Source organism: Astatotilapia calliptera, chromosome 7 (assembly GCF_900246225.1).
Source record: "Astatotilapia calliptera chromosome 7, fAstCal1.2, whole genome shotgun sequence".
Classification (NCBI taxonomy): domain Eukaryota; kingdom Metazoa; phylum Chordata; class Actinopteri; order Cichliformes; family Cichlidae; genus Astatotilapia; species Astatotilapia calliptera.
The window spans coordinates 50,275,379-50,301,364 of NC_039308.1; the positions used below are offsets into that span (position 1 = coordinate 50,275,379).

Genomic DNA, 25,986 nt, shown 5'->3' on the forward strand with positions numbered 1-25,986 from the left:
AAACTGACCAAACGGGGAATCAGAAAAAGTCGACTACCAGCTGCTTGGATTGAAATGTTTGTAGAATTCCGTTAATATACTGGGACTACAACCACATGCTTTATCCCTCTTATGTAAGACCAAAATGGCTGGAGCAATTATTTCTTGTGTTATTCAGTGTTGTTGAAAAAAATATTTTGGCATAAGAGGGGTTTTGTACATGCTTTAACACCTTGCAGGATATTCACATCACAGAAAAGCTCTTTTCCTGTTAATTCCCAAATGATTTACTGCTCGCGTTTGTTTCTTTTCCCCCACAGAAACAGTGCAAGAGGCTGTGGTGTACGAGTGCGGAGGGGGACCACAAAGGGTGCCGTACACAGCACATGCCACTCGCTGATGGCACTGACTGTGGACATGGAATGGTAAGTCTCAGTCTCTCCATGTATAGATTATGGGAAATCATCTACACCAAAAATGCTAACAATTTTAAGGAACACACTTAGGGTGTCCCAGCTGATATTCAAGAATTGCCCATTTGAGAATGTAGGTGTAGATAATGCCGCCGCTGAACCTCTAGTGTAGGTTAAAGGTACCGCACAAAAAACAGTCGTTGAGCACTGAGTTTCCATAGGATTTTTTCCACCGTCTTGCACAGCGGAAGGAAAACACATGTCTCTCATCTAGTAAATGGACATGAATAATTATTGTGATGCAGTAAAGGCTAACAATGTGATATTTCTGTCAGTGCATTTAAATTAATGACACAAGCCAAACCTCTAATGGAGTTCTGTTTTGAATCATGATGCCTTTCCCTGCTAGTTCATTTCCTCTGCCAAGAAAAAGGAATAATTTATCATATATTACTATGCTGTCGCCACATTGATTGTAGAAACCTGCTCGAGTGGGTTCAGGTGATGGTCCTTGTTAGAAACTTGAAGCTGTACTCTAAGTGTTTTACGGAGACCCAACCCCCCCATTAGCCTTAGTGTTCCCCTCGCTCTGGGATGCTATGCTAATTAGGCCTGAGACGGGTCAGTTACTTAAGATATGTGGAGAAAGGGGTGAAAAAGAAGAAACAAAAATGTAAAGAAAAGAGGGAGAGAGAGAGCCCTGATAGGGAAAGGTAAATACATGGGCCCTTTGAAAAAGGATGCCGACCGCCGTTCACAGTTGAGTCACCTTGTTGTGAACCCACGACCCCAAAACCTCTTTAAAAGGCAGGTGATTGGGTCAGTGGTCAGACCGTAACAGAGCCAGTCTGAGGCCAGCCAGCGCTCTCACAAAAGACCTCACATCAGTGATTCTGCTGGGCAGGAGGTGGGGAGGAGAGGGCTGAGGAAAGCAAGGAGGAGGTGAAGGAGGCTGTTATGGTGGGCTGGTGTTTAGCATTCAAAACATGCTGGAGAGGAGGAAAGAGAGGGAGCGAGAGAAGGAGGGCTCTCTTTTTCTAATTAACCTTATGCCCTCCAGCAGTCTTGTAGTGTGGACCCATGTAAATCTCGTATCCCTTGTATCCTTTCATCTTGCTCTATCTCCCTCCTCACCATGTTAGGTTCTGGATCAGCCCAGTCTAGCGAAGAAAGGTTAACAGGGGATGGCTAACATCTTAATCCAACTACAACAACCAGACTAAACAGTAATGGTCCTGGGATTGTAGCTCCCATACTGCTCTCGACCTGAATGTGGGAGAAACACATAGAGTTCAATCGCACACAGGTTTGCTTTATTAAGATTCAACCCCTTAATCCCACTGGAGCTGATTTAGCTAGATTACCACTGATGCCTGATCTTTAGTGGAGACTAGTCTATATCAGAATTAATTTAAGGTTTAAAGAGACTAGCATACAATCTTATATCAAGTCAGGTTTTTATTCTTAACAGTTATGCATAACAGCATTTTACAAGAAACTACTTCACAGTGAAATATACTGTATGCATATCATATATAGTTTTAACCAGATTTAGCTGCAGTTTAATCTAACCTTCCACAACTAATTTCTATTTCAAATTCAAAATTTCTTTGATAACTCTGGCCACTTGCCACTTTATGAATCACTATGTAGGCATATACTGCCTTGAGCTAAATGTTTAAGATACCACCTTGCCTACATTGTCATAGGTAATAAATCTAGACGCATGCTCTTTCAGGCCACTTTTGTAGGTATTAAGTACTGGAAACCACTGGAAACTATTTGATTGATGTTGACATGACAGCATCACACACATAAAGCAAATCTCCTGTTCCATTACATCCCAGTGGTGCTCTATTGGGCCGAGATCAGGTGACTGTGGAGACTATTTGAGTACAGTGAACTCAGTGATATACTGGGTACATTGTGGTCATAAAGGGACGATTATGGTCAGCAACAAATAACCCAGGTTTTTCCAATCATCTATTGTTCCATTTTGATGAAACTGTGCAAAGTTCAGTTTCCTAATCTGAGCCTTACAGGTCCCGCTGTGGTCTTCTGTTGTTGTAGCTAGACTTTTAGTCAAGATCGCCTAAACTAAGACCAAGACAATACCAAGACCAGAGGGTATCGAGACCAAGACAAGACCAAGACCAAGACAGACCGAGTCAAGACCAAGACAAAGTCGAGATGAGAAAAAAAAGTCTTTAAACTGCAGCCAGATGCTGCTTCGTTTACAGGTGTCAGGCATATATATGTGTTTTTGCGATGCACTCACTTACCGAGAGGACAGAAGCACGCTCCACTTGACTGCCGCGTCTCTCACCCTCTCTGTTTTTCACATAATGATATTATCCTATATCCTCGCATGTGATTGGCCACAATATGGAGGGATTGGAGCATAGCTGAGCCACTGTGTGAGAGCTGAGCAGTGAAAGGAAATAAAGTGAGGAGCCGGCTCTCGCCCAATGGGAGTCGACTCTTCTGATTCACTACAAAGCACTCTGTAAGCACGGCTCTTAGAGCTGATGCTTTTGCGCAGGACACATTATCGAACGTTACAATGTGTGTCAGGGATACTGTTGACTCCAAATCTCCCGACCACTATGTCGATCTGAGACAGCGAGACCAAGACCAAAGTCCGTTGAGACCAAGGCAAGACCAAGACCACGTAAAAGAGACCAAGACCGGTCTTGAGACATCCAACTCTAGTTGTAGCCCATCTGTTTCAAGGGTTCCACATGTTTTCTGTTCAGTGATGCTCTTCTGCATACATTGGACGTAATGAGTGGTTGAGTTACTGTCGCCTTCCTGTCAGCTCGAAGCAGCTTGGCCATTCTCCTCTGACCTCTGGTATCAAACAAGGCACTTTCACCAAGAGAACTGCTGCTCACTGAATGTTTTCTCCTTTTCTTTTTTTCTGGAATAACAGATGAGAGAAAAATGTTCTTTCATTTCTGCCTGTGTGTGCGTCAGCAGTGGCACCACCTTTGTTTGTGGTGCCGAGGCCCAGATTCATCTTCATGCAGGGTGCTCTTTGAAGTGGCGTTAGTTGAAAGAGCAGGGGACCCTACACCAACGCTCACCTGCCCACACAAGTGCTCTTTAATGTGGTGTCTGAGTGGGGTGTGCTTGTGTGTCTTTGAGCATGTTTAAAGTCTGATAATCTGCATGCCCAGATGACTCCTCTTCATTCTTTTGTGCCAGAATTGCGTTGTTCCTTCTTTACATGTCTTGGTTCTGCTTTTGCGTTGGTCCGTGGTTAGGTTCAAGTGTTAGGCTCTGCACGGGCCTCAGACCCTCATGGCTTCTTGGCTTTTAGCTGTCAGATTCGTAGGATTGCAGCTATGTCTCTGGGATAGGGGTCGAGGTGGGGGGGTTTGGGGGACTGAGGATCCCAGCTCTTTTCAGATACGTGTTTTGTTGCTTACTGTGTCGTTCTGAGCAATTCCATGTCATCTCATAAACTAATTTTCCCTCTTGCGCTTCTGTGCTTTTTGGGAAGAAGTTTTGCTCTCTCCAGTTATGAAACAAAGTTTTGACCACATTGGGTAATTGAGGGCAGTGCCTCAAATAGTGGGAGAGTAGCATGTCCTGTAAATGAAAGAGGGAGGTGGAGAAAAACTTTGTTTGTATACTGCTCAGTTAAATCAGGGCATTGGGCAGTGCAGGGTTCATGGGTAGTTTTCTCTCTGTCTCTCTCTCTGTTCCCTTCTTCTCTGAATATCTCCAATCCTGCCTGTTTGTCTCCCTCCCACCCTCCTTCCCCATCTTTTGCTTTCACTGGGTGCCGGAGTGAGTAATGCGGTCACATGACCTCGTGGCCGCTGCCTCTGTCATCTGGCTCAGTGGGCCGTGCGCTAACGAGGGCATCCCATCACTTGTTGTCTATAAATACCACCACCACTCTTCCTCCCTCCTTCCCCCTCCATCCTCTCTTTTCTTGCCCTTCCCCGTTTCAGTCCCCTCACCCTTCAAAAGGATGCCGCTTTTACGCCTGGCTGCGACTGTTTGCGTGTGTGTTTTAATTGTGTGCTTCAATGTGTGCGTTTATTGGAGAAGTACCTGTTTTTAAGTGTGAGCAGATGCACATGTGTAGATGTGCGCATGCAACTATGTGTCTTTGTGTGTGCATAGATTAGGGGCCAGCCTGCATGGTCAATAAGTGTCAAGCCGAAGTGCAGGGCTGCTAGGCCTTGTATCAGTATCCTACCCTTTGAAGATCCCAGTGCTGCTTCTCACCACGTTGTGGCTCAGCGGGTGGCAGAGGGGCAAAAGAGAGGCAACAGAGCTTAAGCTGGCTCTATTTTTTATTTTTTATTTTTTTGGATGAAGGTTTTGACCTAAAGCATCTCAGCAAGAAATGATGAAGTATTCAATGAATTAGTTTTTTAAATTTATTTAATGTGGTGGCTGCTAGCCAAGTTTTTAGTGTGTGAAATATTTGAAAGAAAGATTTCCACATACTCTTGTTCATGGCTTAAATGAACAGTTAGTGTAAATTAAGAAACAGGAAGTTGCTTTTGATTTACAGAATCTTGTTTGGAAAAGAATGACGACCCGCTCTGGTTTCAGCCATTTAGAGCTGAGATAGTGGGGTCTTGAAAAGTGAAGCCGGGGCAGAATGGAGTATGCTGGCGGAGGCGATGAGTGTTGGCTGGATCTCCGCTGGCAGCTTGACAGACTTGTTGTACGATGCCGGGACAGGCAGTGCGTTTGTGTGCAGTCTTGTGCGAGCGTGCACGTCTGCATGGGGATCGCGAGGCCAGTATCAGTGTTACTCTCAGCTAATCTCTGGGTATTTGCAGGATGTTGCCACTTTGATTTGCTATCATCGCACACATATCTGTGGGTTTGGGGTAACAAGAGGATTGTTGTTTTCGCATTCGTGCAGTTTACTGATTGAAATTCTGTGTCCGGAAACCACTGAGTGGAGCTTTCATTGCATGTGTATTTGCTTGATTACGCTATAATGTGGTGACATTTAAACCCGTCGCTGTGTGAAAGGCGATATATTCAGTGGAACTTGGAAAGAGTTACAAGATAATGGGACAACAGCAAGAAGCTGAAAACACTGCATCCGACTGTAGCAGTGAACCCACTTCCTGCACAAGCACAGACTTAACGTAGAAAGCCTTTATTACCTCAAGAGGAGGTCATGTTTTTGGTCGAGTTTGTGTGTCGTTATTTCTGCAAACATGATAGCTCAAATACTTTGCACACAACTGAACTGCCCAGCGCACTGGGGCACATGTGTATCAAACTTAAACAAGCTTTTCTTGCTTGAGCAGGACTCAAAGCCTATGGATGCTCTATGTTACATTCCAAGTATGAGAGTCCTCACAGTCCCAGGATGTAACTATATAAGAAGAGACATGTTGATTAGTCAGTGTGCAATCATTTTGCCAATCAACCCTTCCTGGCTTGTACAAGGATGGTTCAGGGAGACACTTATGAGAGTATTCTCTCTGAACCACACTGACGTACACAATAATGTATTTGGCTAACTTGTTAGCAAGCAGTTGTCTCTTTACACATCTTACAACGACCCAACATAAGCATTCATTTAGAGTTAACATATGTGCCTAACGAATGTATTTGCAGTCTCCACCACTTCCTGAGGATGTTTGAGCTTAACTTTCTTAAAAATAACCAATAAACAAATAATTGCTGACTCTGCCTGTCTGTTGTTTGGTAAGTTTACCTGATCTATTTTTGCTCACACAGATGCATGCTGCTGAGCAAAAAGAGTCTGAAGTTGAGCTTGTTTGTTACAGCTGTTTGCAGGAAGCTTTTTTGCATTTGTATGTAGATTGTGTAATTGTATATCTAAAACTAGGTGAGCACATATATAGGTAAGCACTTACTAGTCATTAGTTTGAGAACAGTATCACAGCCAACTATGGAAGACCACACAAAAGTGTGTCTTGCATAGATCTTTGTTTTAGTAGTGCCTGTCCAAAGTCAGAGACATGCAGAAACAGATGAACATTTGACCACTAGCTGGTAGATCCACCTGCAGTTTTTCTGTGACCACATTTTGACATAATGGCACTTGAAAACACACATATACACAACAGCTGTACGAGTGTGACTGGTAGTTACCTGGACACAGGGTCTGTCGGGATCAAACAGCAAATGGTACTGTATACTTTTATACCTTTGAGTGGCATTGTAACATTGTGGCTTTGCTCAGTTCTGGTGTTAAGTTCTAATCACAGATTGGGTTTATATTTAAAGGTTTTTTTTCTCAAAAATGGTGATCAATTTACTAAAATCATCAATCATCAATCCTTTTTTATTACGGAAATGTTTCTTACACTCCTCGGAAAAACGGAGACCACAAATGAGGACAGGAAGCAAAGAGGAGATAAAATTAGAGGTTGTTGTTTCTCCTGTTGTCTGCCACACTCCTTCCAATGTGTCTTCTCATTTCTCTGTCTTGTCTTATGGTCTTTTAAGACACGACCAAAGAGGAGACTCGAGGAACTGACAGTGAAAACACGTGCATGGGCTAAAAAATGAGTCTGTGTGTATCCACTCTGTAAAAGCAGCTGTAAGGTGACTGATTTCCAGTCGCATGGCCAGCAAATGGAAGTGCTGCAGATGATCCTATGTTGTCATTGGGCCTCTACAGCTTCCCTCACCTCCAGGACAAGCGATAAAACACGTAAAACAAAATGACGCCATATTGAAAATTAACTGCGGTGGTCCATGCCATCGCATTTTGAGGGGTTGCTCCAGATGTTTCTAGCATTTCTAAGATTGCAGTCTGTTTTAATTTTGCATTGTTGGGAGGAAAGGGGGCTCCCAGCTGCTGGAGACAATACACAAACCCCCAACCATCCGAGGTGAACTCCTAACCCAGAGGCATGAGAAAGGCACCGCCCGCATGAAAGGTGATGACTTTTGGAAATGGCCGTGTTAAAATGAAAGAGCGGAGTGCTTTTTAAATCAGTCCTCTACCTTCTCATTCCTCTTGTGATGTATGGCTTGGGTTCAGAAATGAGGCGCTCTCTGCAACAGTTTTCTGGCAATTACAGGGCGCTAACTTCCAAAGCAGCTGAGGTGCTCAGAGCAGATGCTGCTGTCCTTACTATTTTCACTGTTTGAGTTAGCATGCTGGTAACTGCTCTCTGTGACTCCATGGGCTACTCATTTAATCTTTATTGAGTATGTCATTAAGAGCCAAGAGGCAAAGGTATTGGGTATATTTCAGCTTACATGATCTATATATATACATGCATGCAATATAGGTGTATGCACATATGCATACTTTCATATGAGCTGGTAAGTTAGCTTGTACCTTTGTGAAATTTCTAATTTGAAACACATGCTAGTCACAGCTGGATGGGTTTCTCTCACGGGACCTCCAAGTGTTTCAACACATTCCCAGCTGAGGTCAAAATTTGACAATCTTTTCAGCAAAAAGAGACTCGCCTGGTGTCCTTAATGGGCACTTGGGCTTTGCTAAATGCGCCTTTTTATTTCAGTGTTTTCCAAATGTGTATGTGCTCTTTGGTAGGAACCTAATTGGAAGTGAGTGTGGATCCAAGTGCCTTCAGACCCTAAGCAGTCATTCTTAACACTTAATACACATTCACATTTGCGCACTTATGTGTGTTTTTTTTCTTTTTTTTTTGGTTTCCACCCCCCCCCCCCCCCATTCCTCCTTTCTTTTTTTTCACCACATCACCTTTTCAGGCCAAACAAAACGGATGTAAACAGAGGGTGCCAGCATGGATAGTGGAATGCCTCAGAGGCTTACACAGTCCGTGGTCCTCTGTGACAGACAGTCAGCCTTGTGTTTGACAGCTCCTTGGGTCCTGCTGCCTGTCTGCACTCTGGTGGTCTCCGCTCGGCCTTTGCAATTCACCGTGAGGGGATAAGGGGGGATGGGTAGCCCTGGAGAAGAGGTATAGAAGGGATGCTCAGGTCTGGGCTGACACTCCTCAAGTTGAGCGTGGGGGGCTGCAAGGGGAGGGGAAACTATTTGCTGTAACAAAGGAAAGCTTTTGGACTTACTGCCTAAATGTGTTTCATTGACAGTTCCATGAACTCGGTGAGCTCCAAAGTCCAGCACCTGTTTGCCTTTTTCTGTGGCATGGAAACTATTTCCAATAATGCGCATGCTTTATCAAATTCTTTTCAGCACTTTCCATTTGATTCTTTTCTTAATTCATTGTTTGCGCTCCAACAGAATTATCGGCGCGTTCAGTTTGCATTTACGCTAGACTCGGACTCAGGAGGAGTGAGCCCGGGAATTCCTCAAACTAGGCCCGGATTATGAAAATGTTTGTGGCTTGTTTAGTCCATACCCTGCAGCTCTTAACACCTGCCTGCCATTGTGTACAGACTTTACACTCCATCATTAAAGACCCACAAGTGTGTAAAACACACATGCAAACAAAGCCAGGATAGCAGAAGCAGCCAAATAGTACTTGCTTCCATGTGGTTTTGTGTATGCCCTTTTGCATTTGTACATCTGAGGTAATGAATACATGTTGTTAATTTGCATTAAAGCAGAAATTAACCAGGTCAGCCATTGCCCAGGAGCTACCTCTGATTGATTGACCGATCTCACTGGCTAATGAGCTGAAATGATAAAATTCCAGTGAAGTAAATGTGGCACGGTTTTGTTTCCATTTTCTCATGAGTCTTCAGAACATGACGCAGGGGCTCAAATGCCTCGTAGTGGAAAAAGGATTAGACATAGTAGATTCATTTCTCAGCTGATTGGAGCTGGGGGTGGGAGTAACAGGATGGACATGAAGCTCCCGACAAACGGAGTGCAGTCAAAATAAACACTGTGAGGTGTCCAGAAAGAACGTTTTCCTTTTCTGGTTAAAGGATAAAAAAACTGAGCAGGAGAAGGGAGCTTCTGATGTCAGGCTAGTAATGAACTTTCTTCCTCTTGTTATCACGACTCTAGAGTTTCCTTATCATGGTGCCACTGCTCCCCTCGCCTGTGTGCCCGGACGGCGGGCTACGTACCCAGACAGACGCCGTCTTGTCCTGCATTCTTTCTCTGAACAGGACCCTCTGATATCTTAGTCACTGAGAGGAGGATTTGGTTACACACAAAGGGAAATGTGCGTGCTGTGCTTTGCTTATGAAAGCGGTATTAGTTCTTTTTGGCAAAAGTTGCTTAGCGGGTACACACTGCTTGACACTGGAAGCCTTATTTGTGGGATAATTGGGTCTGTTGCATGAAAGCTCTGTGTTCCTGTATTTTGTTTTTTAATTCCGAAGATGGCTTATAAAATATAAAGTTTGGAATACAGGGGTCGGGTTAGAGATACACTAAACCACTTTTGTGAGTGTCAGATTGTCATTGTGTTCATTAAATTTCCTCTTACTATCGATTGTGTTGTGGAAATGCAATTTTCTCATGTGGGACTAAAGATCTAATAAGCCGATGACTGAGATGGCGAAGAAGAACACTGTGCCCAGGTGTGCTGTACTAGATTATGTTGCCTTCAGTAATGCAGGGGTTGCTTTTATACATTTTAACATGCTCTCTTCTTGCTTGTGTGTGTTCCATTTCAGTATTGCAGACATGGGATGTGTGTAAATAAAGATTTGGATCTGCAACCAGTCCATGGCGAGTGGGGTCCCTGGGGGCCCTACAGTGTTTGCTCCAGGTCCTGTGGTGGAGGAACGAGAAGCACCACTAGAGACTGCAACAAGCCTGAGTAATTCAATTCAATTTCAATTCAATTCAATTTTATTTATATAGCGCCAAATCACAACATAAGTCGCCTCAAGGCGCTTCATAAGAAATAATGAGATCGTTATTGACAGTCAGAGTGCAAATATGTGTGCGATAACTATGATTTGGATGTGAACAACATATTTAAAGATCACTTAATGTGATCTTTAAATTCAAACTTTGCGTAGTGCCTCTGTAATCGTTAATTTTCCCGTTGTTGTAGGCCCAGAAACGGCGGTAAGTTCTGTGTGGGTCGCAGAATGAAGTTCCGCTCCTGCAACACTGAGCCATGCCCACGAGGACAGAAGGATTTCCGGGAAGAGCAGTGCTCTCAGTTTGACGGCAAACACTTCAACATCAATGGTCTACCTCCCACCGTCCGCTGGGTCCCCAAGTACAGTGGCAGTGAGTATACCCAAACCATTCAAGCCACACCATCAGCAATACACACTATTTAAATGCAACTGAGCATGTAGCTTTAACTTTACGTAAACGTTCACCTTAAACACCACATCCCACATTTTTAAAGGGATTTTTTGTTTGCATCCAGTTACTCACAGTTTGCACAAATACGTCAATAAACTTATCTGTAAATCCACAAGTGTGTGTAAGAGAGAAGCAAGGACCAAGACCTACAAAGTTGCGACGCCTCCACAGCCATTGCATTTGAATCTAATGTGCCTGAATTTTAATACATGGCAGGGGAAGACAGGCAATTTTTGTTGAGAAATTGATGAATGTATGATAAAAATCTACAGCTGTATTTTTTTTAAGGTGTCCTTAAGTAAACTTTTAATTGACACTAATCAAGGGCAACATAAAGTCTTTCCATATGAACTTCCTGGCAGCTTTCTCTTACAGATGTATGTCAGGCCCTGCCTAGATAGTCTGCCCCATGAGATTACCATCTGGCAAAGTTGCTGCAAGTGATTCTTTTAGTTAATTGATGCTGAAGCGAAGAAGCCAAGCCCCGGTCTGGGTACACTGTCAGATACCATCTAGAATAGAATAGAATAGAATTCAACTTTATTGTCATTGCACATGCACAGGTACAGGGCAACGAAATGCAGAGAATAAATATTCTAGATATTCTAGAGTCTAAATATTAGAGATAAAGCAAGAGTCTGCTGAGGGTCACAAAGAAGTAAATAGGTTTAAGTTAAAAAGTTTGTTTCCTAAGGATTCGCAGGATTTCACTGAAAATGTATCTTTATTGCTCAGAATTTTAATTTAATTGTTTTCTTTGTATCCTTTAAGTATTAATGAAGGATCGGTGCAAGCTCTTTTGCCGGGTTGCTGGGACTACGGCATACTATCAACTGAAGGACCGTGTCATCGACGGCACACCGTGCGGGCCAGACACTTACGACATCTGTGTGCAGGGCCTCTGCAGGGTATGTCTGCGTGCTCCTTGTTTTTCCCGATTACACTCAAAGCAATACTTGCTCACATACCCTCCGACGCCGTCAGCTTCAGCTTAGTTGCGCGCTGTCAGGAGCTTCACTCTAAAGCACACATTTCTGTCTTTTCTATCTTCTGCACTTCTGCAGCAAGCGGGCTGCGATCACGTGCTGAACTCAAAGGCCAGGAACGACAAGTGCGGCGTGTGTGGCGGCGACAACTCATCGTGCAAAACTCTGGAAGGAACCTTCAATGATGCTCAGTATGGTAAGTCCCTCTCAGCTCAGATTGCACGCTCTGTCCATTAATAACTGACTGTTCCACAAAACATATGTCAGCACATTCTGCAAATAAACAGGCTGTTATAAATTGTATATGCAGCAAACATAGACGAGCTTAGAAAGACTTTTAGTTATATGAGGCTACAACACTGACATTCAATATGTTCATATTAGGCACTGATGTCATGTATGGTTATGGTTAACATGTTAAGCTTGATGTGAAGAACAATGTATGCTTTGGACAAATTTTGGGGGAAAAAATACATGAAAGCAGTTTGCTCTAAAGCTTTACAAACTTTGTTCATGTCACTCAGTCTGGTCTTTTGATAGCAAACACAAACCTGACATCATCCCCTTTCAGCTGTGGTGCTTAAAGCAGTGCCTCACTGTGGGCCAACTGCTGATTGCATCCAATCCTTTTTAAGTCTGGGCAGTAAAACAGGACCAGCATTAGCATAAAAAGCTATGGGTGTGGCCTCTGTCATTTGTACTGTGCTAGTTTGGCACTCAACTTTAGCATCTCTATCCATCTTCCTTTTTCTGCGCTCCTTTGGCTCAGGGGTGGCAAAGTGTTTGAGGACTGTATTCAACCAAATCAGGCACTGACCTCAGCCCTGGAAATCTGGCTTAACCATAAGAACGACAAAAAGAAAAAAGAAGGAGTGGGAGTGTAGCCCAGGCAGGATATCCCTCTGCTCCTGTCTTGAGTCTGAGCCTGTCTTCTTGCCATTGAACCTTTTATTCTTTTTCTTTTCATGTCTCTTGATTTATTCCTTTTTTTGTCCGCGTTTCATTCATTGTGTTTACTTAGTTTTCCCCTTAATCCTTCTTCACCAGCCGACACAAAATGATGAACTGTCAACCATAAGTCTGGTTCCTTTTACTTGTAAACAAATATCTTTATGTTCGCAATACAATTTGTATTAAACATGCTTTTGTAGCTAACACCAAGGCCCGATAATACTTCAAATAGCACAAATACATTATTATTCTTTAAAAAACTGTGTTAAAACACAGGAATTGGTGACTCACTTACATTAACTGTTGATAGTTATTGTGAATCAAGAACTCCCACACCATCCGCCTTTTACTGAAGTTTCCTCAATGTTCTTCACTTAAAATGAAAATAATCTGTACACAAAATACTTAAGGGATTAAAAACACAAGCTAATTTTCTTTAGCAAAGCAAATACTATATAGTATTCCTTCTCGCTAGTGTCAGAAAGTAGTCTGTACAAGGTAAACCAAATCATTCCACAAGTGCAAGTTTTTTTTTGTTTGTTTGTTTTAACCTCGGGGTGTTGTATTTACTATTCTTTTCTGGGTCACTCTGTGGTGAGGGCTGATTGTGTGTGCGGTCAGTCGCTAAGCTAGGAGATACCACGTAGCCTCAGGGAGGGTCTAGTGTTGGCTGTTCCTGATGTATTTCTGTGGGCCTGTGAGCTTATCGTTACCCAAGTGGCTCTAGGTAGTGAATGTGACATAGCACTTAAAAGCAGTAACAGTGAACTCAAAAGGCAACTTTGGCAAGGTTTTTGTTTTGTTTCACGCAAATCTTTATGAGTGAAAAGTGTCAAGACGAAAAAAAAACCTTACTGTCTGTCATCTCTGTTTGGTGCAGCTCATTTCAAATCAAGACTAACAGACAGAAAGAGAAAGACCTACATGTGTGAGATATACAAGGCTGATGAGAAGAAGATATGTAAAACAAGTGCTGCCCCCGAGTGGCTTAAGGTGTCAGGCTAATTGTCAGATCGCTTCAAACCCACCTCTTGTTCTTTATTCCTTTCACTTCTCACTTGTGACTCTCAAGCTGAGCCTATATGAAAAAGGAAATGAGTAAATAATAAATCGACTCCTAGTTTACCTTTCCACCACCTGTTGCAAACATTAGACTAAAGGCAGTCTATTAGAGAGACCAAAAGTGCAAGACAATGGTTGCACCAAACAGCTGCTCATTATGAATGCAGTTCATGCAAATTCTGGTCCCAGTTTGGTCTCGCTGGTTCTGTGTTTTGCTTAATTTGTTGTTAAACCTTCATACCTGCATCTCGGTTATCATATTTTGGTCTTCACAGGCTCTTTCTCTTGCTCATGCTCAGTCGCCTTCTCTGTTAGTTTATCATGGGACAACAGGCCTGGTGTAGTAATTACAGGCCAAAGGTAAGTCCAGGGAATAATTACATATAATTTAACGGTCAGGCCTCTGAGACTATAACAGGGCCTCCTGCAGGTTATTTGAGATGACTAGACTTTTTTTTTTTGTATTTTTCCAAGTGTGACATTTAAATCCCTAGTGGTTGGAACTTCCCTAAGAGGAATTTGGTGTAGCATAGTGAAGCTATTATGGAAATCACAGTGGGGAGTGTTCAGTGCATTGGTGTTATCGTAGCTACGTTTTTCCCTCTTGAAAGTTCTTAAAAACGGTCTCAGTCTCTTGTTTGCCTGGTTTTGTTTCTTTCTTCTTCTTTAGGTTACAACACAGTGGTTCGGATTCCAGCTGGAGCCATGAACATTGATATCAAACAGGTCAGCTACTCTGGAAAACCAGAAGATGACAACTACCTCGGTGAGTGTACCAGTAAGAAGGTGTGGTTTTTAAAGCAACACCAGGTCAAATTTAAAAGCATTCAGTCTGAATGCGGTGGCAGTCCAAACCAGTCAGATGTATACATTACATTTCTTCGGTTCTCATCTCATAGGTCAATGCCATTACCCCGAACATGACCATAAACCGCGCTGACTCGGTGACCCAGAGCAGTAAAGGCAGATGTTAATGAAAAAGGGGTTGAACTCGAGAAACGAGCCAAGTTACTGTCAAACTGTTTTCAAAAATGAAAGGAAAAGGACTTTTTTTTCTCTTTTTTTACTGAGCACGTATATCGAGGAAATGTGAGGAGCGTTGGTTGAGGGTAAGCAAATGGAGTGTCAACCACTCGGAAAGATAAATGAGGCAGCAATAAGTGCTAATTAGATGCATGTGGAGCTTGAGCTGCATGGAAGTAGAAATAAGGGTTTTAGGGTCAGATGGACCTATTCTGTGCTTGCATGTGAGCAAGAGGAGGACACAGGAAAAGAAAAAAGACAAGCAAAAGAGAAGAGAGAAGCTCTTTTGCCCCCTTTGTAAAGTGTACAGGCATCCATGTTTCAGATGGATCAAGTTGTGTTCAAGATGTTTTAATTCCAATTGTCAGAAGAAATTTCTGGTGGACCCCTTTTGCCCCGCCAATTCTGGGAGTGCTGTCTGCATTAAATATGGTCAATGTTTGCAACACCCTTTCAGTTTTGCCACTTCAGCTGGTGCAATATGGAGGAATTTGTTTAGAGAAGATCAGGGTGACATAAATGGGTGTCAGTGGCTTAGAAGTTCAGGCGCCATTTTTCTCCATTTATTACGTGTATATTGTGACAATATTTCAAAATACTCCAACGAAACAGGTTGAAAAACAAAAATCATGTAAATACAGCGTTTGCGCTGTGCCGTGAGTCAAGAACAGCCTTTCAGAGCTGGTGAAACATCAGACGTCTCTGTCGCCAGTACTCCGAGTATGCTCTGAATGAGTGCTACTTTGAATTCAGTAAATAAACATAATTGCTTTCTCATTTGGCTACTCCCATGGGTGCTATCAATCTTTCTCCCTTTTTCTTCGCTCTTTTCTTTTTCCTTGTGTAATGAAAATTGCACATTAATGTCTTTTCTTCATTGTTCTTCATTTATGCGTACACGATTCTGGACAGTGCACAAATTCTTCTGCAGGCATAAGAAATATGTGATATGTTGCCATAAGTTATCTGCGTGCATCATTGTCAATTCTCTCTGATTATTTGGCATTGCACAACTTGCAGATTTAAATGCAAAACAACAAAAGTTTTTACTAGGCTTGATTAGATGCATTGTTTTGGCATGTACTCACAGACTGTAATTCAGAGGTGGTTGTTTAGGTATTTGTGTGTATTTGCAGTCAGTGAAGATCCTTTGTTTCCACTCCAGTGTCAATCACCGAAGAGAGTCCCGGAGTCTGACTCCAAATAAATGCAATTTGGTGTCACCGCTGTTTCAACATACGGTACCTCCTCGGACGGCAGAACAATAGGTTGGCAGCTGTCTGCCAGACTGTTTACTTTAAATGTAGGCTGAAAGTGACAAATGCCGTCTCGCGCATTCCCCAAACTTCAAATTGCGAGGGCAAAGCTTTCCTTCTTCTGTCTCTTGTGGTGAAATGTGTCGTTCTTATTCGAATGTCATTCCAGCATTATCCGATAGCCATTCCAATTTCCTCCTGAATGGAAACTTTGTGGTGGCCATGTTCAAAAGGGAAATCGACTTCAAGGGAACCGTCATTGATTACAGCGGCTCAGACACAAAAGTTGAGCGCATTAACTGCACTGACCGTATTGAGGAGGAGCTCATTCTGCAGGTATTAATAGGAAGTTTGTTTTCTTTTAATGCTTAAGTCAACTTTATGTTATTACTATATCAGTTCTGCTTTGATTATTTGCATACTGTGTGTTCTTCTGTTAATGTTTCTCCCCACACCGCTTCAGTTTTCACCTCTGCGTCTCTTTTCTGCAAAAGTTTGCTTTCGTTCTCACCTAGTGACACACTGATCTTAATCCCTCTGTTAAAGAGGTGAGAACTCTGTGTGGACAAAATAATAAGCATGTCAGACCTTTGACCTCGCCTTTTCCAACGTTATTCCCACAGGTCCTGTGTGTGGGAAACCTCTACAACCCAGATGTTCGTTACTCCTTTAACATACCCATTGAGGAACACAGGGAGCAGTTTGTCTGGGATCCCTCAGGCTCCTGGCTCGAGTGCAACCGCATCTGCCAGGGTAAGATCTCTTGGCTTCCAAATCTCCACACATGAAGAACACGATCATTTTTCATTGGCTTCTGTGAATTTAAAATCACTTCAGAAATGGGGGGAAGGGACCTTTTGAGCTGCTGGGATGCCTTCATAAATACAGAAATGAATATTTTTTAAGCTCACTGTTGTTCAAAATGTGCAGCATTTGTCTTTGTGAAGAGTCAATGGCCAAACACTCCAAAAGTGTGAAGTATACAGGATCAAAATGTATAGTGTGAGCTTCAGTGCAAATATTATTATTAATTAATATTATTAATATTTTGATTTCTTCTCCATCATGTTACTCACACCTCTAGATTTTAAAAACTTACTCAATCAGCCTCTGGTTTCTAAAGAGCCCCTTCTTTGCAACCCCATTCTGATCCCAGGTAATCGCATTACCTGACACCTTCACCTTCGCCTGGTTTTACTACACCCCACAAATTTCCGTTTTAGTAGCAAGCTACTCGGTTTCCCAGTGGATCAGAGTGCACAGCGTGTGTTTGAGGGGTGTGAGACCTGCACACCCCTAAGGCTGGAGGATTGAATGTTAGAAAGCTAGCAAGACTTGTTAAAGGCGATGAAATGTGATATTTTTAAGTAAAGTGACTACCAGATGTTGAACGATCTGAACGTTGCTTTATTTCACTGTTTGTGCGTGTGTGTGTGTGTGTGTGTGTGTGTGTGTGTGTGTGTGTGTGTGTGTGTGTGTGTGTGTGTGTAGGTGAGCGAAGACGGAAGAGAGTGTGTGTGCGTAGGAGCGATCACCTTGAGGTGTCGGACCAACGCTGTGAACATTTACCTCATCCCGAAGCCGTCAACGAGCCATGCAACATAGACTGTGAAGTCAGGTGTGTATTAATGTCCCACGGTCCCACTTCCCGTGCACGCCCACAGTCAGACACTTCATGACAACCCTTCTCTGTCTCGCAGGTGGCACGTTGCTGGAAAAAGTGAATGTTCAGCTAAATGTGGCCCAGGCTATCGCAACCTGGATGTTCAGTGTATGAAGTACAACCGGATGAAAAGACAGAGCGAGAGAATGGAGACCAGTGCCTGTGCCGACATCCCCAAACCAACGACCAGAGAGCCCTGCCACGGTGACTGTCTGCTGAAGAGCTGGCAGTACAGCGCCTGGTCACAGGTACAGTCGGAGGAAATTACATTGTACATTGTGAGGGCCTAGCCCGGTTAAGGACTTTAAAGCCATCCAACCTGCATGACTTTTCCATATGCAGTGTTCTAAGACATGTGGACGTGGCAGCCGTAGCAGGGAGTCTTACTGCATGAACAATTTGGGCCGCCGGCTCGTGGACAGAGAATGCAATGAATACCAGAGGGTGGTAACTGAAACCTGCAACGACCACCCGTGTCCGAAGTGGATCATCAGTGAGTGGAGTGAGGTGAGCCTGGATGCTCTTAGACATGCAGATATGACCACACAGAAACAGATATCCCAGAATAGAAATGATTTATTCCTCAGAATGAGAGGATGAGTTCAACACACCTCATAAAAGTAAGCTTCTTCAAAGCCACATGCAAATAATAAACAATCAAATTACTGGCGTACTATATATAGTGTATATGTGATGTAATACAGGGGATACCCTGAACCTGCAGCTTGAAGTATAACTGCTTTCTCTTATAGTGTTCACACCAATGGCATAAATAGGACAGGACAATTAGCATAAAAATGTGTACTCACCATCGACTGTTTCGTAGATTTTCAGTAACTTCATAAAAAACAAACAAACCTCAACCTACAACTCTTCTACCATCAGTGCCTGGTGACTTGTGGGAAAGGGATGAGGCACAGACAAGTGTCCTGCAGCATGGGAGCCAGGGAGGAGAAGCTGAGCGAGCACCTCTGCGACATGACAAGTAAACCCCCTGCCGTGGGAAGCTGCGAGCTGCCCGAGTGTGCATCTTGGCAAGTTGGCGTCTGGGGAGCGGTGAGTTCTGCGCACACACACGAGTAAGACACACACACTGACACAGCGGGGCGAGGTGACTCCATTCAGTGTTTGACTGAGGAAATGGGTTGCATGTGTGAGTGCCTAGGATTTACTCTGTGTATGTGGTTGTGGATATGTGTGTGGTCAAAGAGAGAGAATGTGGCAGTAGGAGACTCAGTGTAGATTTGTAGTGCGTGTGTGTAACCTGATATACCTGCAAGTTACAGCAAAGTGTGCTTACTGTGACACCAGCTCCCATTTCCTTTATGCTACTTTCACTTTGCCCTCATATCCTGTAAGACTAAACCTGACCCACACTATTAGAGACACACATACACATTCAAATATACAAATTTCCCACTGTCTCTGGGTAGATTTAACTACATTTTAGTAAAGAACAAACTAAATAAAACAGGCATGAATGGGCGTTTTTCACCATTCATAGTGTAGTTTTGTAACTAATAATACGCTCCCAGACATGTTTGTATTAAGTCAGATAGTAGTATTTACAGAGCTGGAATATATTGACTCATTACTGCCTGGGTAATTATAATTTGCAGGTCAAATAAATCTATCTTGTGGCATTTTCTGTGCTCTCGTGTGGTACCTAAACATGATGGGAGAGCCTTGTATGTGAATTAAGAACTGGGTAAAGGGTCGAGTTGAGGCTCCGGGTGTGTATGTGAATGGATGTCTGTGTGTACGTGTCAGGGCCTCTGCTGAGCAGGACCTTGACTGAGGCCCTGTCTAAGATATCAACCTTCAACCTCCAACTTCAGCAGAGTTGGCATAGGTGCGCATGTGTGTAACTTGTTTTTTTTTCTTTTAGTGTTCAGTGACCTGTGACCATGGCTACCAGATGAGAGCTGTAAGGTGTGTGTCGGGGGATTACGGCGACACAGTAGATGACAGAGAGTGCAATGCTGCAGCGATGCCCAGAGACAGTCAGGTAATAAGAAACCTAAGATCGTGCATCGAGTCAAGAGTCAACCATACAGAGTCTTAATTAATAGGTTTTAAGTGGATTTTACCGTAATTTCACCATAATGCGAAATATTTCACAAACAGTTAAGTTTTTTATGGGACTACTCCCTGAAAATATATTGTAATGTGACCTTCGAATATATGAATCCAAAATGCATCCCCCCGCCCGCCCGCCCACACACACACACACAACGCTCATTACTACTGTAAATCCGGCAAGTGGCACGCACAATTTAGATTACTGATGAGTTTATGTTCCTAAGTCACTTTAAAACAGCATTAAGTAATTTCTGATTACTTCAGAGGAAGTGGAAAAAGCACTAAAAGCATCTGTATTTTATCACCTTTAAAACACTTCTTCTATCTGAACAACCACCAGAAATGAAGCAGTGCCAGCAACACTCTTGTCAGAGCTACAAATGAATGTTAATATATCAGCATTAAGTCCAACATTAACCTTCCTGTTTTGGCTTTACCAGCTCCCAATGGGGAGACTAGCACTTTAAATTGCTAAACGCTTTATTATGTTCCCCATCTACTTGCCAGCTGATTGTGGTTTGGTGCTGGTCAGGTAACACAAGTGTAAAGTGGGTTTATCAGAGCCTTTTGAGTGAAAACAGCTGCCTGCTGTGGCTGGAAAGAAGGTTGGCAAGAGTGATGGAACTGATCTAAACACTGCAGCTGTGGGTCAACAGTGAGCTAAAAGTTGTGGTAAGGCTCGATATGGCAGATTATTTTTTAAGATATAGACATGGACAAGTGCCGCTTTAAATCTTACTGGATTTAGCTTGAAAACTAATCTAATGGTGTTTTGTTTGGCTTCCAAACAAGCTGAGGTCATAAATTCTGCTCAAAGGTACCCTCCCTTTACTCAGATTTTAGATGCATATAAAGAAACTAGAATTTAGGTAGAGCCTTTTAGTGTCAATCTTGGAACATGCATAGTTCTGCAGAATGAAGGGGAAACATACAGGTAACACTGACTTAAAAAATCTTTTTGATGTCCATTGACAATGATGGACACTCAAGGCATTTGACTGATCTTAAAGTTTATAGATAAGTGATCGTTTCTAGGTGTTTGATTTCAGGTTGTCTTCAACAGTACTACGTTTTAGGGTTCTAGGGCTTAGAAAGGTGCAATGATATATTTTTGGGGTATATTAATAACCATATTTTGCCCCAATTTGTTTAATTTACCCTATTCCTTTAAGACAACTTAAGATCCTTGCATATTTGCTTATTAGCTCATCACAGGGCAGTTTGTTACAATGTTTGTCATTGAAGGACTGTGAGATGCCATCATGCTCACGAGCCTCTCCAGCACAAAGCACTCCTCGTCCAGACAACTCTGCGCATTTCCTGACTCAGTGGAGATATGGCTCTTGGACTGCGGTAAGGAAATAACTTGAGGTTGGTGGATCTGTTAGAGCATAATCTTTGTACTGTTTTGTTCATCACTGTGTGTGTAGATCGAGTGAAAGTAGGACTGTAGGCCTCTGACAAAGAATGAAAAATAAGAATATTGATGGAGCAATTTGTGTGCGGTTTGTGCGTGTGTGTCTCAACCACACTCAAGTCATGTTATGTGTTTACGAATATTAGGTTGACATATTCAACATCACTGTATATCCCAACATTCCTCTAGAAAGTACATACTGCACATAACTACAATCCTCTGTTTTACCCCCTGCTGTAACTACACACTCACACAGACATACAATATGCAGACACGTGCAGGCTCCAGTGTCTTGGCAAAGAGGTCCCTCCGCCTTTCTAATACTTTGCATTGTTATTCGGAGCAAATGGAAACCAGATTTCATCTAAACATGAGTCTTCGGTTTCTGAGATTGAACCCCATCTGTCAATCTGAAAAACCGGTGTGAGCTCACATGTCAGAGGCCAGCGCCAGTACGGTCTTTCAGACACACATGCTCCACATGCACATATATACATGCATGCATTCCCCAAGGAGCAGCATTGCCATCCTCAGTGTGACATTGATATGAAAGCGATATTAATGTTTCTGTTTGAGCTAGAGCTGCTTGATTGCATTAGATATTCATCTCTTCAGAAATGTTTCCATGGTGTCGCGCTGAGATGGCAGGAGTAAACCTTCAGAGCATAATTATGAGCGCTGAGGGAGTTATGTTAGGATACCAGTGACAATGAATTCATTTGTAAGGTGAAGAAGTCACAGTATATACGTTTAAAAAACATAATGAAGTTGCTCCTTTCCTGCATAAAAAAGCCAGGTTATTACTGTAATGAAATTAGGCACCAATACTTTGAACATGGCCAAAAGATCCAGATCAGTGACTTGAATTAGATGAGGTAAAGTTGAACCCTTTATCATAAGCATCATGTCATACAGCACTCCTGGATGTATTTTATATTGTAATTCTCATCTCTTGGGAACCATTAGAATTTTCTCTCTAGCCCAAAATGGTCGAGGGGTTACAGTAAAGTGAAGCACACAAATCTAGAGCTGATTTTTCTGCCTGTGTTCAGACAGCAGTACCTTTTGAATGCTTCATGCTACCAAATATCACAATAAAGCTTGCCCTTCCTTCTTTACAAAACCATTTCACTAGCTGGGCCCACGTCCTCATTTTAGGTTTGACAGCGTTTTAGTAGGTAAAAGTGAATGCTTTGGCATAAATTGAGCTGCGGTTTGGGGAAGGCCTCAAAGGGGACTGTCGATGGCTCCCGGGCCTGGCAGATCCCCATGTACTAAATAGAAGCAAAGAAGTTAAAGAATGGAGAACACGTGAGAGAGCTCTGCTTGTATGTGCATGTCCTCCAGTGCTCCGTGTCCTGTGGCAAGGGAAAGCGGGCTCGTTATGTCAGCTGCCGAGATGTCCACGGAGGAGTGGCAGACGAATCCTACTGCGCCCACCTGCCCCGCCCCGCTGAGTTTGCCACCTGCTTCAGCCCCTGTGGGCAATGGCACGCCGGAGAATGGTCACCTGTAAGTAAAACATCCAGCTGTGTCGAATAGAAACAGATGTTTCCAACAATTTTCAAATCGTGTTGAAACACAATGAGCTGTAAACACTGTTCGTGACATCACTAAACCAGCATTTGCATGGAGTCAGTGATGAGCTGTAGTTTCTGCATGAATTTGCTTGAGTGAAAAACAAATTCCTTATACTATTTGAACCCAAGTGAGATTTCTTTGATTTACAGTTTATGGTGGGACCAACCTGCCAACTCTATATTGTCTGTTGATTTCTCACTCATCATGTTTTTCCTCTTTGCTCTCTACGTACCACAGCTGGTCGAGGCAGACGGCTGCCTTCTCTGTGCATAGTTTTGTGGGAGGACTTTTCTTGTTAAAAGGGAGTTTCCCATTGTCCCCCCCCCCCTAATTAGATTACATTTTAATGTCACATAATGTTGATTTCTACTCTTGTTGTATTCATGTTTTTAGTCTCATGGGGGCTTCCCATCAAAAGAACTCACCACGAAATACTGCAAATCTGTTCATGGGAACATCAGTGAAAATAACATTGCTCAAATGTAATTCAGAAAATGGAAAACATCCAACAAAAATGTCATGAGAGAGATAAATTTAAAAAAAAAATCTTGAAATTGATCAAAAGCAAAATTTAAAAAAAGGGTAAGCAGTCATTCACTATCCAGACTTTAGGAGTATATAGAAAATGTTTGGTTACTAGTGTAACCACGGTTCTCTGCTAAGCAATATTCCACAGTGCTCGTGGAAGTGCAGGCATCCCAGAGATTCCTCTGTGTGGTTGATACCCAGGTGATGCCTGAGGGGATGGGTCAACTCACAAGCAGCTGGGCAAGGGCAAGACGCCACCAATGGTTACCTGACAATATTCAGTGGTAGCAGTAATCACTAATGCTCAGCTAGCAATAGCTAAACAAACATAAAACTCAAGCTACTTGATGTGTTACAGTTATGCAACAACCACTACTAGAAGAATATCTCTTGATGTAAATATGTACATCAAATATAACTTAGTAGTTAATCCTTAAACTAGAAATACCCACATTGATGGTCTAACCTTGATGGTTGCATCAGCATAAGATGGATCATTTTGGCTCAGGACCGCTGAGGAGTTCTAGTGATCTTTGTAGGGAAGAAAGCAGGTATGCTTGGTTTGGGGCTGGGGGCTATTATAAAGGGGGTTCTGGGAACCTGTGTGATTGGTGATTGGTCTGTCTTGGTCAGACTAGTAGTGGTGGTGGTAGTGGAGCTTCCGCAATTGGTCACACAAGACGGCGCTTCTCATGGTGCAACACGTAGCGAGGTTTAAAACATTGATTCTTACTTAAGGTATCCAAAAGCCCACATTTTTCTGTCTTATAAAAACATAATATAGTTCTCAGAGCTTTGCAGAACATGCAGTAGATTTTCTTTTTTCCAAGCATTTTTTTCTCATTAAAAATCACAGCTCTTCTATTTCACCTTTGTTTTTAAAACTCTTTGGCTCTCTTCCCACACCTTCCCACAGTGTTCAGTGACTTGTGGTGTAGGAAGAGCCACCAGACAAGTGGTTTGCTCCAACTACCCCCAGCCAGTGGACCAGTCTTTCTGTGACCCGGATGAGAGGCCCGTGACAGAACAGGAGTGTACTGCTGCACCCTGTCCTTCTGTTTACCACCGCCAACGCATTAATGACCAGCCCTACGAATATCCTCAGGATCCAGGACGTCACCCAGGGCACAGCAGCTGGAATGTGCCTTCAGCAGACAACCAATGGAGGACCGGACCTTGGGGCGCAGTATGTTCAGCATGAGATAGTTGAAGAAATAGCAGGGTTCAAATATATTTTGTCAAGGTTCCTTTTAATGCACTTGGAGGGTTATTAATGTCTTTTTTTTTTACATACAGCAAAAGTAAGCTTTCATATTAATGTAGAACCAGCAGTGTATATACAGGCCATGCCTATATAACATGTTGTTGAGAGACGTGTGTGTGTGTGTGTGTGTGTGTGTGTGTGTGTGTGTGTGTGTGTGTGTGTGTGTGTGTGTGTGTGTGTGTGTGTGTGTAAACACATTCTTGCGAACACATCTAGTAGGAGTGAGGTAGCAGATGTTTTCATTTCCCAGGGCAGAAGGCCATACATGGTAAAGGACTTTATGGACAGCTTAAAAGGAATACTGAAGGCTGCAGTGTATACATAGCAAATGTTATATTTCATGTCAGTGTCAGTGACTGGTGTTTAGCAATACCAAAAAAACAATATGGTATCAAAAGTGTTGTTTTTGATGGTCCTATTAACAGATTCAAAAGGTAGTGCCTTGATTCCTTGGCTGAAATTAGTTCAGCATTAACAAATCCAAATAGTTTGAGGCAGTTGAGGCTCTTAATATACTTGGCTTTGAATCGCGTTGGCCCAAATTCAGATAGAATGCCATGTTTCATTTCTTCTTTTAATCCTTTTAACCTTGTTTGGTAGTTTTACGTCTGCATAGTGTTTGCATGTGTGGAGGAAGGTCAGTGTAGGTGTGGTTGTCCCTGTTGGTAGTAGTGTTATTGTTAATGTTATATAAAAAGAGCTTTTTACATGCATTTGGCATGAAATTGCTCATGTGTTTCCAACCAGTTATCAGTGTGAAACCAAATGCAGTGTTACATATGGGTCACTTTTACTCAGATTGTCCCTAGTGGCATTATGTATGTACTCTTACACTTCATAAATAATGGGTGCGGTGGAGACTGAAAGTTCTTCTTTAGACTCATGTAAACATGATACTGCTGCAAATAGATTCTATAAAGAGATTTTACATTTGTTTTATGTTAGATGTCAATTCAAGAGCTTGGTAGTCCAATCATTTTGAATTAATCATAATCATTGTCTGAATATAATTGCATATTTTGTGTGCTCTCCAGTGTTCCAGCACCTGCGCAGGAGGCTTCCAGAGGCGGGTGGTTGTTTGTCAGGATGCTGATGGACGCAGCAACAACTACTGTGATGAGAGGGTTAAACCTGCTGAGTCCAAGAACTGTGATTCTGGGCCCTGTCCTCTGTGGAACTACGGTGTTTGGGGAGAGGTGAGACCATATTTATAGTTAGAAGTGCAGTTCGCTCATCTCTTTTGTTTTCCATCGACCATTTATGCGATCCCCATTTTTGTTTGTGTATTTTTTATCACACAAACAGGGACTTGGTCTAAAAATCTGGTAGTCATGTCTCTGTAAGTCAAAGCAAACTGATCTGGAATCCGAAAAACAGAACATTTTGTTTGCTGTTCCCCTCAGTGCACCCAAACTTGTGGTGGAGGGAGGAGAACTCGCCTGGTGGTATGTCAAAGGCCCAATGGACAGAGGCTCAATGACTACAATTGTGACATCCTAGACAAGCCACCTGACATGGAGCAGTGCAACTTGCAGTCCTGCCCAGGCTCTGCCTCCTGGCACCGTGACCCATGGAAGCCGGTA

At 42.8% G+C, this 25,986-nt stretch overlaps 1 protein-coding gene across 1 annotated transcript in view; it reads left to right on the top strand.

The window, feature by feature from the left end:
* Nucleotides 1-25,986, top strand: part of LOC113026508 (A disintegrin and metalloproteinase with thrombospondin motifs 20) — a 78,577-nt gene that overhangs the window by 30,374 nt on the left and 22,217 nt on the right. Inside the window, exons 11-28 of the mRNA XM_026175378.1 lie at nt 300-404; nt 9,942-10,087; nt 10,328-10,509; nt 11,362-11,498; nt 11,655-11,772; nt 14,260-14,355; nt 16,038-16,204; nt 16,492-16,621; nt 17,360-17,486; nt 17,569-17,779; nt 17,874-18,038; nt 18,417-18,587; nt 19,420-19,539; nt 20,859-20,966; nt 22,378-22,542; nt 24,056-24,325; nt 25,438-25,599; nt 25,807-25,983. Coding sequence (XP_026031163.1) covers nt 300-404; nt 9,942-10,087; nt 10,328-10,509; nt 11,362-11,498; nt 11,655-11,772; nt 14,260-14,355; nt 16,038-16,204; nt 16,492-16,621; nt 17,360-17,486; nt 17,569-17,779; nt 17,874-18,038; nt 18,417-18,587; nt 19,420-19,539; nt 20,859-20,966; nt 22,378-22,542; nt 24,056-24,325; nt 25,438-25,599; nt 25,807-25,983 — 2,757 coding nt within the window. The remainder of the gene's footprint in view (nt 1-299; nt 405-9,941; nt 10,088-10,327; nt 10,510-11,361; nt 11,499-11,654; nt 11,773-14,259; nt 14,356-16,037; nt 16,205-16,491; nt 16,622-17,359; nt 17,487-17,568; nt 17,780-17,873; nt 18,039-18,416; nt 18,588-19,419; nt 19,540-20,858; nt 20,967-22,377; nt 22,543-24,055; nt 24,326-25,437; nt 25,600-25,806; nt 25,984-25,986) is intronic.